This window comes from Oryx dammah, unplaced genomic scaffold, assembly GCF_014754425.2.
Source record: "Oryx dammah isolate SB20612 unplaced genomic scaffold, SCBI_Odam_1.1 HiC_scaffold_21, whole genome shotgun sequence".
NCBI lineage: Eukaryota > Metazoa > Chordata > Mammalia > Artiodactyla > Bovidae > Oryx > Oryx dammah.
The window spans coordinates 61,218,870-61,234,498 of record NW_024070205.1 but is presented as its reverse complement, the minus strand read 5'-3'; the positions used below and the strand labels follow the sequence as shown (position 1 = coordinate 61,234,498).

The window sequence follows — 15,629 nt, the reverse complement described above, 5'->3', positions numbered from 1 at the left end:
TATATACAAATCAACTGGCGTGCCACTGCATGGTTGAAAGGGTCACCACAATTATGTAAAACATGAGTAATAACTATAATTGGGGTAGTTTGCTAATACAATAAAAAGCTCTGAACATGAGAAAAGTTATGCTCACAGCAGTAGCTATCACTTTCTAAAGTAAGAATTCATGGATGAAATGACATGAAAAAGATGGTTATAAAATTTTAATGGAATGATAAAAGGCAAAAGTCAGCCTCTCAGCTGAATTCTTAAAATCCCTATATATCACAATCAGCTCCTTAACTGTAAAATCAATGTGGAGTATAACATGTTGTCAATGCGGCTGTCACTGGAGGGGAGACTGGAAGTATGACAGCCACACAGCTCAGCTGGCGAGTGATGAAAATACAACCGTACAGCCCTTTCCATGGGTGTAATTGTTTAGAGAACTCCCCTCCTGGAGTGGGGAACGGGAGCATCCTTTCTGTTCAGATCACTGATTCATATTTCAGGCTGTTTCATTATAGCGTTAATAACGGAAAGTAGTTTCATTTTGGCAAATGAAATTATCTTTTATGGGAAACGATTTCGCTCATCAGCTTCAAAAGTTCAGCCCCAGCCTAAAAGAGAGTAATGCGATTGTTCACAGAGGGGTCAGCTTATTTATTTTTATACTAAGGTGTGTACATTGGGAAGGATGGGTGCGTGTGTGTGTGTGTATAAATGATTGGAAAGAATAAACAGTTGCAACGACACATCTGTTGTGTGTATATAACTGTTTTTTAAGTGGTTTTCATGGGTCTTCTATAACCCGTTTGCTACTAGAGTTACCCACAATCGCTCAGTTTTCCTGATGTTTCCTCATTGCTGCCTTGAAGCTACTTTTTGCCATTTTAACTAAAAACTCACTTGGCTTAAAGCTCTTTTCCAGTAATATTAACTCTATAAATGAATATCCTCTAAATCTGCCCATGAATTAAAAACCAAGGTGGCAAATACATGAATGTATAATTATACGTAGCAGTATGCTCTGTGCTAATTGTTTGTACAGTCGCTTGCTATTCATTGTGAAAATGTTAGCAGAAGAGTGGAGTGATGGATTCCGTTCCCTCTTTAATCATGAATTCTTTTATCAATTTATTATTTATACCCCAACTACTTCCCAAAAGGAGTTTTTTTGACAGCTTATAATAAAAGACTTAAGTAATAGGACCAATAAATTAAAGATAAAGAATAATTAATCTTGTGATGATACAGAGGTAAGATCATTGTACCCCAAAACAAATATTACAAATGGGCACTGCCATTTGGGAAGTATGTGAATATTCAGCTTCTAGACAACTGACAAAATAGGAAAAGGGCTGTGTAACAGGGCATCGTTGCTTAATAAAAGGAACATCTGAACACTACAAGGTTGCTTCAATTGAAAGGATACAATTTATAGTCTGCAAATAGGTGAGCCGATATTGGGGAACTGTTTTCTCTATTTCTCCTGAGACCAGGACAGCAGAGAAAGGTTAGGAAGAGTGTTTTGTCTTCCAGAATGGGGACGTGTTGTGTGGTGAATGGCTGTGGATTCTTTCTTGAAAGTTTGGAGCAGAGAATGAAATGTGTTAATGTGAAAATTCATGAAGGAAGAAAAAAGTCCTAAAAGAACCAGAAGTTCCAAATTTAGAAGAGCAGTGGGCTTTATGTGCCCCAAACAGATTCAAGAATTCAAGAGGGAAATGAAGGTCAGGTGGATAGAATTTTTCATTAATTGGTTCATCCTTTCAAATGATTTTTCTGTTGGTCACTTTGGTTTTTGATATTAGGATATAGAAATAAGACTATAAAGATACTAATTTGTTTTATAAATTCTGGAAATGCAAAAATCTGGTGGAGGGGAAGTCTATGCAACAGGGAAATAAACTATTGTAGGGACATACACACAGAGCCACTTTGCTCTCAAAATCAGCAGAATGATTTACTTTGCATCATGGATTTTCTGTTGTGGGTAAAATAGAGACCACATCCCTGTTTGAAAGGATAAACATGTCAGCATTCAGAAGTTAATATCTAAAGCAATTAGGAAATAAGTTTGGAATAGAAAAGTAAAATCATCCTGCAGCACTACTGAGACTTACTGCTCCCAGTTCTTCATGAAATCAAATAAAATCTACCGATATAAATATGGGTCACCCTCATTTACAAATGTTTCTGTTTTTCCTTCACAGAAAACTCTTAAAGTGCCGACTGGCTTTAAATTCTACAACACACTAATAAAAAGATCTCTCCCATGCAATATTAGTTGTAAAATTTAAGTACTCTTAAAGGCACAAAGACACTTATTAAATGATTGGAAAATCCCCCTCTAGAAGTACAATAACACGATCAACTGATCACATTTCGTACCAAAGCTTTACTTCCCCTCTCTGTCACCAGGGCTCAGTATTCTATCCATTACAGTTTGTGAGAATAAGAAGAAAATATGTTTTCCTTTTGGAATTCTCTTTCTATATATCTGACTTCCTTTTGAAGTAGCACATGGTTTTGGGCTAGCAGAGACCTTTCTGATTAGAACATTCATTATCCCGGTTAAGACGGAAACACAGGGACAGCCAGCAGGCTGCCTCTGACCAAGGCAAAGAATGAGGATCGCCTTTGGGATTTCCTTCTCTAACACCTGCCTCTCATCCTCACCCTTCTTGTCTCATATTCAGAGGCTGACATCACAGGCAGAGAATTGTACAAGCTGCCCTATTTCCTGTGTCAGTGGGCACCTCCTACAGCAATAGCTTTCCTCGCCTGGACCAATGGCGAGAAAATAAATTGGAAATCTGATATTGATGTGATCCCCAAATAGAAATCATTCTTATTTTTCCTCCTTGTGTTCTCCTCTGGGAAGGCTTTCCTGACACCCGATGTTGTTGGGAGAAGCTCTCCTCTGAGCTTGCCCTCATCTTCAAACACAGTACTCTATTGTTTTATTATTTCTTCCCAGCAGACTGTGGACGACTCAAGTAAAGAATTTTCCTATTCATTCTTGTAACTTTCAGTCCTTCCAGTATGGTAGGTACCCAGTTAAGATTTGCTTAAGTTTTCATAAAAGTGAAAGTGAAATAGCTCAGTCATGTCCGACTCTGCAACCCCATGGTTGCAGAGTTCTACCAGGTTCTACCGTCCATGGGATTTTCCAGGCAAGAATACTGGAGTGGATTTCTATTTCCTTCTCCAGGAGATCTTCCTGACCCAGGGATTGAACCCGAGTCTCTCACATTGTAGGCAGACTGTTTACGGTCTGAGCCACCAGAGAAGTCAGTAGTTTCATGCATTTGTTTATATGAAACTCTTTTTAATCAGTACTTTAACAATTTGGGGCACTTATTCTATATCAGATCCACCACTAAGCACTGGATCTCCAAAGACAAATGAGACAGAATCCTAGGTCCTAAGGAATTACAATTCAGAAAGAGATATTGACGTTGCACAAGTGAATATAAACCAAAATCCTAAGGTAGAAATGAGGAGGGAAGGCTTCACAGAGAAGGTACCATTTGAACTGGGATTGAGGGATGAGTAGAATTTTGTTAGACAACAAACAAGGCAGAAAATTGTTCTGTTAGATATAGATTTCAATGAATGTTACAAGGTCTTTCCCTTTTACTTCAGAAGAAAGACTATTGCTTTGTAAATTGCTATGAGAATCTTAAAGATGAATGAGAGGGGGAAACTGCTCAAAAATGCGAATGAGAAAACTAAAATAGGATCCAGACACTACATCCTTTGTTCACAGTGCATTGAAAGTATGGGGAAAAAATAACAATAAGAACTAATATAATAAGTAGATACAGTATGTTAATAGTACTGAAAATCTCACTGTGTTGGTAATAAGATATATCTTTCTATTTTTTAGCAGATTTCAGTCAAAGATCATGAACAATGAGTCTGTTAGGAAAATAATGAACACATGAAAAAATCATCTAAGTAAATCTATAGAATAAACTAGCCAAATCACACAAATTTTACTCAATAATGCATCTTAGATGGATGGTTAAAAATATATATGTGGAGTTTTAAACTATAAATTTAGCAAAGTCATTCAATTTTTAGTCTTTAAAAAATATATGACAACTAAATGGTCAACTCTGGAAGAAATTTGTCTTTTCTGTTTTGTTTTGTTTTAGAGGTAGATAAGTGATTTTTAGAAAAGAATCTCATTTTCAAGAGATTGACCTAATTGTGTATACAAGTTCATTATTAAAATGACTCAAATGAAGAGATATTTCATATTTTGATCTTGGTAGCCAAGAAACCCTGGGAGAAAGCTGAATTTTACTAGTCTAGGGAATCTATATTCTTAAAGAAAAGTGAGTTATCTCATATTTTACAAAAATCTGCCTACATTTTTGTAGGCAGAAGGCATGCACAGTTAAACTGAAGTTGGAGGAAATTTTCCCTTCCAGCCAACTTCCATTTTTACAGCCTATACTGCACAGGAAACAAATTGTAGATACTCGAGAGAGAGAGACAAATAATACAATCAGAAGAGATGGCTATTTCTTATTAATAGATATCAAAAAGTTTCAGCTGATGGGTAAGTGTCTTCATGTTATTAATCCCATGCTTCTAAATCTATCACAATCTTAATGCATTTTTGTAGACTGTAGGCATGTTGGGTACTTAGACAGCCAGCAGCATGTTAAAAAAAAAATCATGCGTTGTTTGTATTTATCTGGTTACAAATAGTCGAACACTATACTGACCAAGTTGGCTGGAACAAACATCTTTTATTAACACAAGTTTAACTGGATTTAAAATATTCATAGGAAATGTGCATTATTATTATTTGGCATAAGCACACTAGATTTTTAAAAATGCATGGAATTGGATATTGGTGGCCCACTGATGTAAATGACAAATTATTTGAAAAAAAAATCTATTAAAATTCCTCACACCCCTTTCTCCATCTCTGAGAACCTCTTTTAGCATGCAAGCATTTGTTTCTCTAGCTCTAGGTCATTTTCTGCTTAGGTTTCTCTTTCTGCTTTCAGCTGTATAACAGGCTTGATGAAATCACACCATCACAGTATCATATGAAAAATGTTGCTACTGGTGATCTTTTTTTGGCACTGGAAAGTTTGGGGGCTTTGGCTGATGTGGAAAGGTCCCTACTGATAGTATGAACTTTAAATGTGGGTATGAGATGACTTCTCTGTTTCATTCCGTAAGCTGATATGTAGAATTTCTACACTGGAAATTGCACTTTGCTGAATGGGAGGTGCTGGTTGGGACCAAGTATGCAGTGTGATCCCGGCATGGAGCTGTCAGCATGGGTAGTTTTATAATCAAGGCTTTGAAGCCTTGACAGAAAAACTGCTTGTGCCAAGTGCCAATCCCTCAGTCTTTGTCAACTCAATTGCACATCCTTTCACAGATGGTATCCATCTCCACCGATGCCCAAAATACACAGGACACTATCATTATACCTCAGAGGTGAGCATGCACCAGTAAGCTAACCTACAGGGGCAAATGGCCCAGCCTTTAGTCCTTTGCTGGTGGATGTGACGTCACAGGTGAAGCAGAAGAAGGAAGAGGTCATTGTTTCAGAGAAAGTATTTCAATGAAAATGATGACTGGGTTTCATGAGTTAGGACCTGCTATACAATCAATTGTTACTAATTCTTAATGAAGGAAGATGAAGGGTAACACTATTCACTTTGATCGCAGGCCCTAAAAGCCACACAGATGGCCAAGTCTCTGTGCATGAAAATTCTAAACACTGTAAAACCTGTCTGTAAAACCTGTTTCATAATAAGATGAGGCAGGAGAGAAGTTTGCTCAACAGAGGGCGCTGTGCTAACCGGGCCTTTACAGTGTCTGGGACTTTATGCACTAACTTCCTGCCTGTAGGTAGCAGAATCTGGCGCCTATTCAATAACGATCACCACAGAGGAAATACAAGTGCTGTCCCCTCTCTATCGGAACAGAATTTATCGAAACAGAAACGGTGGGTGCCAAAAAGGAGTCATTTCTCTTCTCTTCTAGTGTGGAGTTCTGTGGTGTCATCACCTCTGCGGTGGGCAAATAATTATTTTTAGTTAACCTCCATCGCATGCCATCAAAAATGCGCTATCTAAGGATAGTAAAAATATTTTTTTGCAGCTGATTTAGAAAAGAAATGTTTCTTCAGAAATCTAGTTTGGTTGTGAGCTCCCTGGTTCAGACATCTGTATACAGTTGGTGTTCATATTGTCAGATTTGCCAGAGTGCATGTAATGTCTCACTAAAAGAGGTGTAGGCACGTTGAGTTGGTGCACTGATGCTTTTTGGACCGTGGGTGTCGTTTACTGCACTGTGCTGATAATTTACTAAATGGTACCCTTGAGATGAAATGCCTGGATGTGTCCTTGTGAAGTACCTAGCCTGTTCCCTGGTAGTAATTACAATTTGGGAGAAATGAAGGAAGTATTATATATTATTGCTCATGTGTTTTTTTTTTTTTTTTAAGTAAGTATTAAGGAAGGCAGATAGTTCTGATTCTATCTCATTTAAGGTCTTATTCTCACTAAACTAATATAATTAAGGATATTGTAGACATAAAAGAATCTATCTCATATACAATTGATATTGTTTCATATACTGTGCCTTTTGAGATTAATATCCAGCCTTTTGAAAGTCACTTGGGTCCTGATTGAATATAGAGCTAGAATGGCAATTGGCCAACAGAGCAACATCTTCTAAGAAGCTTCTGATTAAAAGACTTGACAAGATTAACCCTAAAAACCTCATTGTTCAAAGATACAGTGTCCTCCTTCACTCTGTATAGCTTGATTTAATTTCTAACTTTTCTAAAAAGTTATACTTCCATATATATGCCTTTTCAAGAGGCAATTTGTATAAAACTCAATATGATAACCATGTATTTCTTTTCTCTATACAACCTAGTAAAAAAAAATACATATATGCAAATGTAAATCTTCCATAAAAATCTAGAAAATTCCCTGTATTGGTTGAATAAGACAATCTCAATCTATAATGACCTCTAAGCATCCTTATGAAGTAGGGTCCATATTTCATGTTCTTCTGCAGAGAACACTTGCAATACTTGGTCATAGAATAGACGAGGATAACATTTTCCTTTCAAGACACCTAGATTTACCCTGAAGGACTGCATGGGGCCATATCATAATTTACTGTGAATTATGTCTTCCTGTCAGTAGGCCTAACTCTCCAATCCTCCAAACCCACATTTTTCTTCTTTCTGGAGACTCTGACCACCCTGGTCCTGGAAAAGATTACTGTCACTCGATATCAAGAGAATACAGGAGGCTTATTTCTTTGTTTGGGGAAAAAATAAAGACTTTAAGATGTGCTAAGGCAGAAGATATTCAGTTGTGTATTTTTCCGACCACTTACTGTCCTCTGCGGTGATGAACGGAATCCAAGAGCTATGGGCACTGCCAAATCCATTGGAGGCAACCAACCGAAATTCATACTCCGTGTATGGTTGGAGATCTCTCACTTCATAGTTTAACGATGCAGAAGGACTGGAAAATAGCCTGTATGAGGAATGAAATCCTAAAATTAGGAAGGCTGAGACATTCAAAGAAATTTTAACAAAAGTAAAGTCTTATTGTAAAGGATTTTCAGGGGATGTCAATGTGCCTCTCAGTTCTGCAATTTTCTGTCATCACATAATATCTCTTTTAAAATAAGGTAGCTATTTGGCTAAGGGTTTGTATAATTCCATTTATATGAAATGGCAATTGTATCAATATGGAGTAAATTCTAGTCTTGAGACTGATGCCACATGGAATTTGTGGAATAAGTATTATAATTTTGTAGCCATAATTAGACAGCAGTTTTTGTGGGGTTCTGGTATATGTTTGCTTTTGGCATATACATGTGTTCATGAAAAGGCCGAAGGAATCTTATTTTAAGCCTCTATAAGTTAAAAATAGATACTTTGGCAAAGCAAATAATTATCTCCTAGGGTACTGCTTGGGTGTGTGTGTTTGTGTGTGTTTATTGGATCTTTTAAAAGAGGGCCTTTATTTGTTACAAATGAGAACTGACCTACCTATTGTTACAACAAAGTTAAGGTAAAGTGAATTAATGGCTAAACTGTATAACCCAGATGACACAAGGATGGACCAGTAGAATGCTCACTCTAGAAAACCATGGGTGGAGTGGCCAGGCCTCATCTGGAGTTGGTATCTGGGAGAGCCAGGGGCGTTGTTCCGAGCTGGTGTAGACCAGACAACCTGAAGACTGGTTGGAGTGGCAGATGAAAGCCTCGGAGGCAGCACGCCATCTGGAGCTGTCGAAAAACACAGATGAATTAGAGCAGAGAAAACTGTGGGGAACATATGCTGGATGGAATCGAAATGCTCCATATACTGGAAAAACTGTTCCTCAGGATCAACAACAATGTTAAACATGGTCCATTTAATTTAACATTTTCATTCCTGAACTACTGTACTTCCTCATTGTTCATTTCAACACAATTACATGAATATTTCCATCTTAAAAGCTAGCCCCCAAAGAGCAAGACAAATGAACACACAGCACATCCGCACCTGTACTTCTGTTTCTCTAATTGAAAACATGGAGGAGATTTAGTGAAGCAAATATTAAAATACCTTTTTAAATGTAACTCTGCTCAACAATCAAGCAGTTGAACAGTGAAGGAGTCCAGATCTTTTATTTCTTCCACTGATGTCACCACTGTCTCTTTAATCATACCATGATCACAAAGACAATCAAATTTTTTTTCTGAGGAAGGTTTATTAAAAAGTTTATTTTTCTACAATGAAAGTAGCACATTTCAGTCTTAATTCTTATTTATTAAAATGTAAAAACCTTCTTTCTCGATGTGTTGCATACAGTCAATTGCCCCTTCTCACAGTGATGCTGCCTTTATTCAAATTTGTTACAAGTTGGGACACAGGCATTTTCTAGTCTAGTTAAACCTGGCAAATTATTCCTGAATTGAGGATACCAGCTTGATAAAACCCATCAGGGAAATCTATCTGGATAGTTCTAGAAGGCCTAACAGAAATAAGTGAAGCTTATTCTGTTAAAAATTAAATTAAAAAGCAAACAAGAAGACTCTGGTTATTAATTTTTCCAATAGGCATAACTTGAATGAACCTATCATATCAGAGTGTGTTCCAAAGCTTGTCAGAAACTCTAAAGCAAATCAAGCACAGCTCAATGCCTTTGGGAAAATCACCAAACAACTCTGAGCTTATGTTTCTTGTCTTTAAAATGGGGGTAACACTTTACCCTTTCAGGAAGGTTGTGAAGATCAAAGAAATGTAAATAAATCACCTTTTTTGAGGTCCTGGTAATTATTAATTGTTAGCTATTGTTATTATTTTATTGGACTAGTCTGAATTTCCCTTAGCATAATTTAAGTACTACTACAATGCAATTTTGGGGGGACATTCTGATTACTGTAATATAAATTCTTAATAACTAAGGATTACTCAAAGCCATTGCTGAAAGAGGATAAGGAATCAAAATGATGAAAACAACTATCAGGGTTCATTTTTAGCTTCCATTTACACATAACCTGATATGGTGTCTGACTTTTGTATACTCTCCAATTTGGGAGAGCTGGCTTATGAACTATGAAGCGAATGAATGACAGTGATGAGAATGGAAGAAGTAGAATCCGTGTCTCATCAGTCTGTTGTAAGAGTTCTGAGTTCATCAATAATTCACTAATTTATTCAGTAAACACTTATTGAGCCTCTATTCTGCGCAAAGTAGTGTTCTTTGTATGGAGGGTTAACAACACTGAGTCCAATAGACATGGCCTCTGACCCTATGGAACTTATGCCAACAGAGGGACCCAGTGATGAACACACAGCAGCCACAGATCCTACCAGGTGGCACTCAGTGATCAGGTGAACAGTAAAACACGGCTCGTGGTGAGATAGTCAAAAGGAGTGTGGGTTTTAGTTGGCAAACAGTAATTCAGATTAGACAGGAGAGCCATAGGAAGAAAATGTCATTAGGTGACATTAGAGCAAAGACCTTAGTGATATAAGTCATGAGAATGTCTGGGGGGATAGCAATCCAGACAGGGAGTAGTCATGGCAAAGGCAGCGAGGAAGGGAAAGTACAGACGGTGTGTAAGGAATAGTCAGAAAGGCCAGTGTTGCTGAATCAGACTAAGGAAAGGGAGAGGAGGGGGAGCTGGAGAGAGAGGCAGCATCTAGAGCCCTTAGAGCCTTCCTAGGGCAAAGGAGAAAAGGAAAGATACAAGCATCTGAAGGCAGAGTCCCAAAGAAGAGCAAGGAGAGATAAGAAAGCCTTCCTTAGTGATCAACGCAAAGAAATAGGGGAAAAGAACAGAATGGGAAAGACTAGAGATCTCTTCAAGAAAATTAGAGATACCAAGGGAACATTTCATGCAAAGATGGGCTCGATAAAGGACAGAAATGGTATGGACCTAACAGAAGCAGAAGATATTAAGAAGAGGTGGCAAGAATACACGGAAGAACTGTACAAAAAAGATCTTCACAACCAACATAATCATGATGGTGTGATCACTCACCTAGAGCCAGACATCCTGGAATGTGAAGTCAAGTGGGCCTTAGAAAGCATCAATACGAACAAAGCTAGTGGAGGTGGTGGAATTCCAGTTGAGCTACTTCAAATCAGATGATGTTGTGAAAGTGCTGCACTCAATATGCCAGCAAATTTGGAAAACTCAGCAGTGGCTACAGGACTGGAAAAGGTCAGTTTTCATTCCAATCCCAAAGAAAGGCAATGCAAAAGAACGCTCAAACTACTGCACAATTGCACTCATCTCACATGCTAGTAAAGTAATGCTCAAAATTCTGCAAGCCAGGCTTTAGCAATACGTGAACCGTGAACTTCCAGATGTTCAAGCTGGTTTTACAAAAAGCAGGGGAACCAGGGATCAAATTGCCAACATCTGCTGGATTGTCAAAAAAGCAAGAGAGTTCCCCCCCAAAAATCTATTTCTGCTTTATTGACTATGCCAAAGCCTTTGACTGTGTGGACCACAATAAACTGTGGAAAATTCTGAAAGAGATGGGAATACCAGACCATCTGACCTGCCTCTTGAGAAACCTATATGCAGGTCAGGAAGCAACAGTTAGAACTGGACATGGAACAACAGACTGGTTCCAAATAAGAAAAGGAGTATGTCAAGGCTGTATATTGTCACCCTGCTTATTTAACTTCTATGCAGAGTACATCATGAGAAACGCTGGGGTGGAAGAAGCACAAACTGGAATCAAGATTGCCAGGATAAATATCAATAACCTGAGATATGCAAATGACACCACCCTTATGGCAGAAAGTGAAGAGGAACTAAAAAGCTTCTTGATGAAAGTGAAAGAGGAGAGTGAAAAAGTTGGCTTAAAGCTCAACATTCAGAAAATGAAGATCATGGCATCTGGTCCCATCACTTCATGGGAAATAGATGGGGAAACAGTGGAAACGGTGTCAGACTTTATTTTCTGGGGCTACAAAATCACTGCAGATGGTGACTGCAGCCATGAAATTAAAAGACGCTTACTCCTTGGAAGGAAAGTTATGACCAACCTAGATAACATATTGAAAAGCAGAGACATTACTTTGCCAACATAGGTCCATCTAGTCAAGGCTATGGTGTTTCCAGTGGTCATGTATGGATGTGAGAGTTGGACTGTGAGGAAAGCTGAGTGCCAAAGAATTGATGCTTTTGAACTGTGGTGTTGGAGAAGACTCTTGAGAGTCCCTTGGACTGCAAGGAGATCCAACCAGTCCATCCTAAAGGAGATCAGTCCTAGGTGTTCATTGGAAGGACTGATGCTGAAGCTGAAACTCCAATACTCTGGCCACCTCATGCGAAGAGTTGACTCAATGGAAAAGACCCAGATGCTGGGAGGGATTGGGGGCAGGAGGAGAAGGGGACGACAGAGGATGAGATGGCTGGATGGCATCACTGACTTGATGGACATAAGTTTGAGTGAACTCTGGGAGTTGGTGATGGACTGGGAGGCCTGGCGTGCTGTGATTCATGGGGTCGCAACGAGTCGGACATGACTGAGCAACTGAACTGAACTGAACTGAACTGAGGGCCACACCTTAGAAGTCACAGTAAGAACTTTGGATTCCATTATAAATAGGGTTGGGAGTTATGACAGGGTTTTTCATCAAGGAAACATCCTGATTCTAAACAAATAAAGGCCATTCTGTGCTAAGCGAGTGAGGTGTGGGGGCAAGGCTAGAAACAGGGATGTTACCCACTACAGTCATCCGGGGCTAGCAGATGACAGCAGATTGGGTTCAAATGCCAGCAGTCGAGGTGGCGGCATATTTTACGGATCAGTTGGTATGGCATGTGGTGCTGGTAGACAATAGGGAGTGAAAGATGATGCCACGTGTTTGGCCCAGGCATCCAGGTGAATGGCACCTCAGAGGAGAAATGGGATGTGGAGGAGATTCAATAATTCTTTTATCTATGCTACATTTTAGAAGTTTACTTCATAACTTCAGCGCTATACCAAGAGTGAAGTCACTGACATGAGTCTAGATAGGAATTGTGGATCAATGTCTATGTGGTATTTCACAGCAGAGACTTGAAATCAACAAGGGGCTGAGTGCAGATAGAGCGAGTGGAGAAGAGATCTGAGCACTGAGGCTTGGGATGCACCAAAATCTTGAGGGGGGTAGATGGGCCTCTGCAATAAAGGAGATTTACTTACAGGAGGGATCAATAAAATAAGGGAGAAGTTAAGAGAAAGTGCACCCTGGGAGCCAAGTAGAGACAGTGTCTCTGAAAGGAAGGACGGATCAACTCCATCAAATGCACTGAGTTTAAGAAAGGAAGAGACTAAGAATTAAGCTTTGCATTTGGCCAATTGGACATGACCTTGCTAAAAACAGATATAGTGCAGTGGTGGGTGTGGGAGTCTGATTGGGGAAAACTGAGACGAGAATAAACTGATACAATGAGCCTAGAAGACTTCTGTGGGATTGTGTTCTAAAGGGAGAAGAAAATGGGGCAACACTTAGAGAAGCTTCTGGTATCAGGGGAAGGTTTTCTAAATACTGGAAGAAGCTGCAGCATTTCCATGCTTCATGGGATGATCCAGAAGAGATCGAGGGAGATGATAATGTAGGCAAAAGAAGAATAATTAATCACCAGGTCCTTGTGTGTGAGTCAGAGAAAGGTGAAACAGGGTATATGACAAGTGAGTTGAGAGCCAGTGGACATGGGCTGTGGAATAGAGCAAGGACAGCCCACCACTGTGCAGAAGTGAACAAAGACCCAGGCTGCAGATACAGAGATGGGTAGATCTGGTGATGGGAACACAGCAAAGATCTCTTCTGATGGTGTCCATTTTCCAGTGAGCAAAATAAAAGCAAATGCATCCACCCAGTGCCAAAGTATGAAGATGAACTGGGTGCTTGAACAGAGGGGAAAAAATGGTATGAAGTAATTTTTTCAGGTGTGGAAAGGGGACATACGTTGGAAATGCAAGAAGATGGCTGGCTGTCCACAGCCAAATACTCAGTAACTTAACTATAAATCTTTGGCTTAAGGGACATTTGTTGTTAAAGACTTTTAAAGTGATATTTTATCTTTGAACACAGTTTTAATAATGATGATTTCTTATTTGATATATATTCTTTCATTGATGTATAAAAATGCACACATATCAAAAGAGCTTGGGCATAAAATATTGTGCAGATTTCATATAATGTATAACATAAAACCATGCCCCTCATTTGGTTTGTTTTTTTGTCTAATTTTTCTGTCAAGGAGTATAATATCACTGACGATCCAAATTCTGAAGAAGACAGCTCTGAGAAGTCATCAGCATGAAAAATTATTAGAGTTTTAAATATTTACACCAAAATATCCTTCAAGTATTAGGAACTGCTTTACAGTGCTGTCAGGGACGAAAAAATGCCCAGAAGATGCTCCATAATAATAATAATAATGTATCGTGGATTCTCTTTTGAGTGATAACAAGAAAATGTGCTCCATTAAATTGGTCACACTCTGATTATATAGAATCCCCAAATATTTCCTAACAAAGTGATCCTCTTGAATTATTGACATAGGACTATTCATTCTACCTGCTTTCAGTAACACTGAGCGCTGGAAACCTTTTTTCTCCTCTGGTTAACCCCTTTTATCCTAGGCCCATTCCTCTGAGGGTCCTTAGCATCAAAGCAATAACTGGGAACCAGCCATAATTCCATTCCTGGTTTCTTAACACAAGAGCCATGTATCTATCAGCTTGATATATTGTCTCCAAGATGCTATGTTGCTCAAAAAGCTTCTCTCAAGTTTAATATGACCCTCACGAGGCAAGCACTCCACAGACAACCTCCTGAATCAACACATCTTGTCCAGTAAATACTAATTCTGCACGGCAACTGGATAAAAGAGCTAGCCCAATCTATAAATTCAAGCAAGAGCGTTCTTAGTAAAATTTCAAATTCAACCTCTTTTGGAAGGCAAAATGCATACAGAACATGAAGCAATAAATTAAATCACAGACTGGACTGGCTTAGTTAGTATAATCTTTTGAATGTCTGATTTTATTAAACTTTTTAATGATGTACATGTGTAAACGCCCCCTTTAACAAACAAAATGCCCCAAACATTTGCTCCATACAGATTTATAGAACTCTTGAGGAGGAGCTCTGAAAAGCAGAACCAGAAACTATTTTCACGTGGCCAGTGACTGCCAAAGCTATAGTGACCCATCCAAAAAGGAAACCTGTGGGGAGAAAACAAATTCAATGGGCTTTGCAGGTACACCAGTGTTTCAGGATAGTCCACTGACTGGTTACCACTACAGTATGACTTTGGGGTGTATGTGTATACATTTCAAATGCTGGAAATACAGATTCTACATTAAGATGTCAAAGAAGTCTACAGCATTTGGTATTAAATTCAAACCTGTAATAAAAGATACTGAATTCCACTCTGCACACAGTTCTCTGCTGAGAGCAGGGAAAGGCAGAATAAATAGAAAGGGAGTTTAGAGCACCAAATACTTACGTAAAAGAAAGACATGACTCAAACAGCACAGAATGTGCATAGAGCCTAAAAGAGGTGTAAGTGCTTTAGGAGCTTTAGAATTAGAAGTTCACAACCAAATATGCACAGGACCTTGAGCTTCAGAGGAACAGACACGGTCACGGGGCTTTGTTAGGCAGTCACGTGGAGCCATTTTGTCCTTAGGCTAATTCCAGGGCCCAAGACTTGCACCATCTCTGCCCACGATCACTCCAAGCAGATGTCATGCTTCCTAGTGGTTTCACTTGAAATCTGACTTCATCCCAGCCCAAACTGCTTTGTGATTTCAAAGACTTGATTGTTGGCATCCTCATTTAGGTCTCCCTGTTAGCATGAGGGAAACCATGGCCTTTCATCTCTATGCATCCTGTTGCATTGCTGAATAGCCTGGCACATAGTCAAAATCCTCAGAGTACACATTTTCCTCTCATTTTCAGAAATAGCTACATATGAGCAAGGATTTTAAATTCTAGTTTCCAGAATGGAAAATTAAAGTTCAGACACATCTATTGAGTCGTTGAGTCATAAACAAATTGAAAACAGAAGGCAAGACTCCATTTCCAGTCACTAAACCATATGTCATTAAAAAAGATATTAATTA

The 15,629-nt window shown here is 38.9% G+C and overlaps 1 protein-coding gene across 1 annotated transcript in view; it reads right to left on the bottom strand.

Annotated features, from left to right (window-relative positions):
• The window catches only part of USH2A (usherin), a 922,740-nt gene that overhangs the window by 323,282 nt on the left and 583,829 nt on the right, over positions 1-15,629 (bottom strand). Inside the window, exons 38-39 of the mRNA XM_040262869.1 lie at positions 8,134-8,284; positions 7,381-7,523 (exon numbers count right to left, since the gene is read on the bottom strand). Of these exons, the coding sequence (XP_040118803.1) occupies positions 7,381-7,523; positions 8,134-8,284 (294 nt within the window). The remainder of the gene's footprint in view (positions 1-7,380; positions 7,524-8,133; positions 8,285-15,629) is intronic.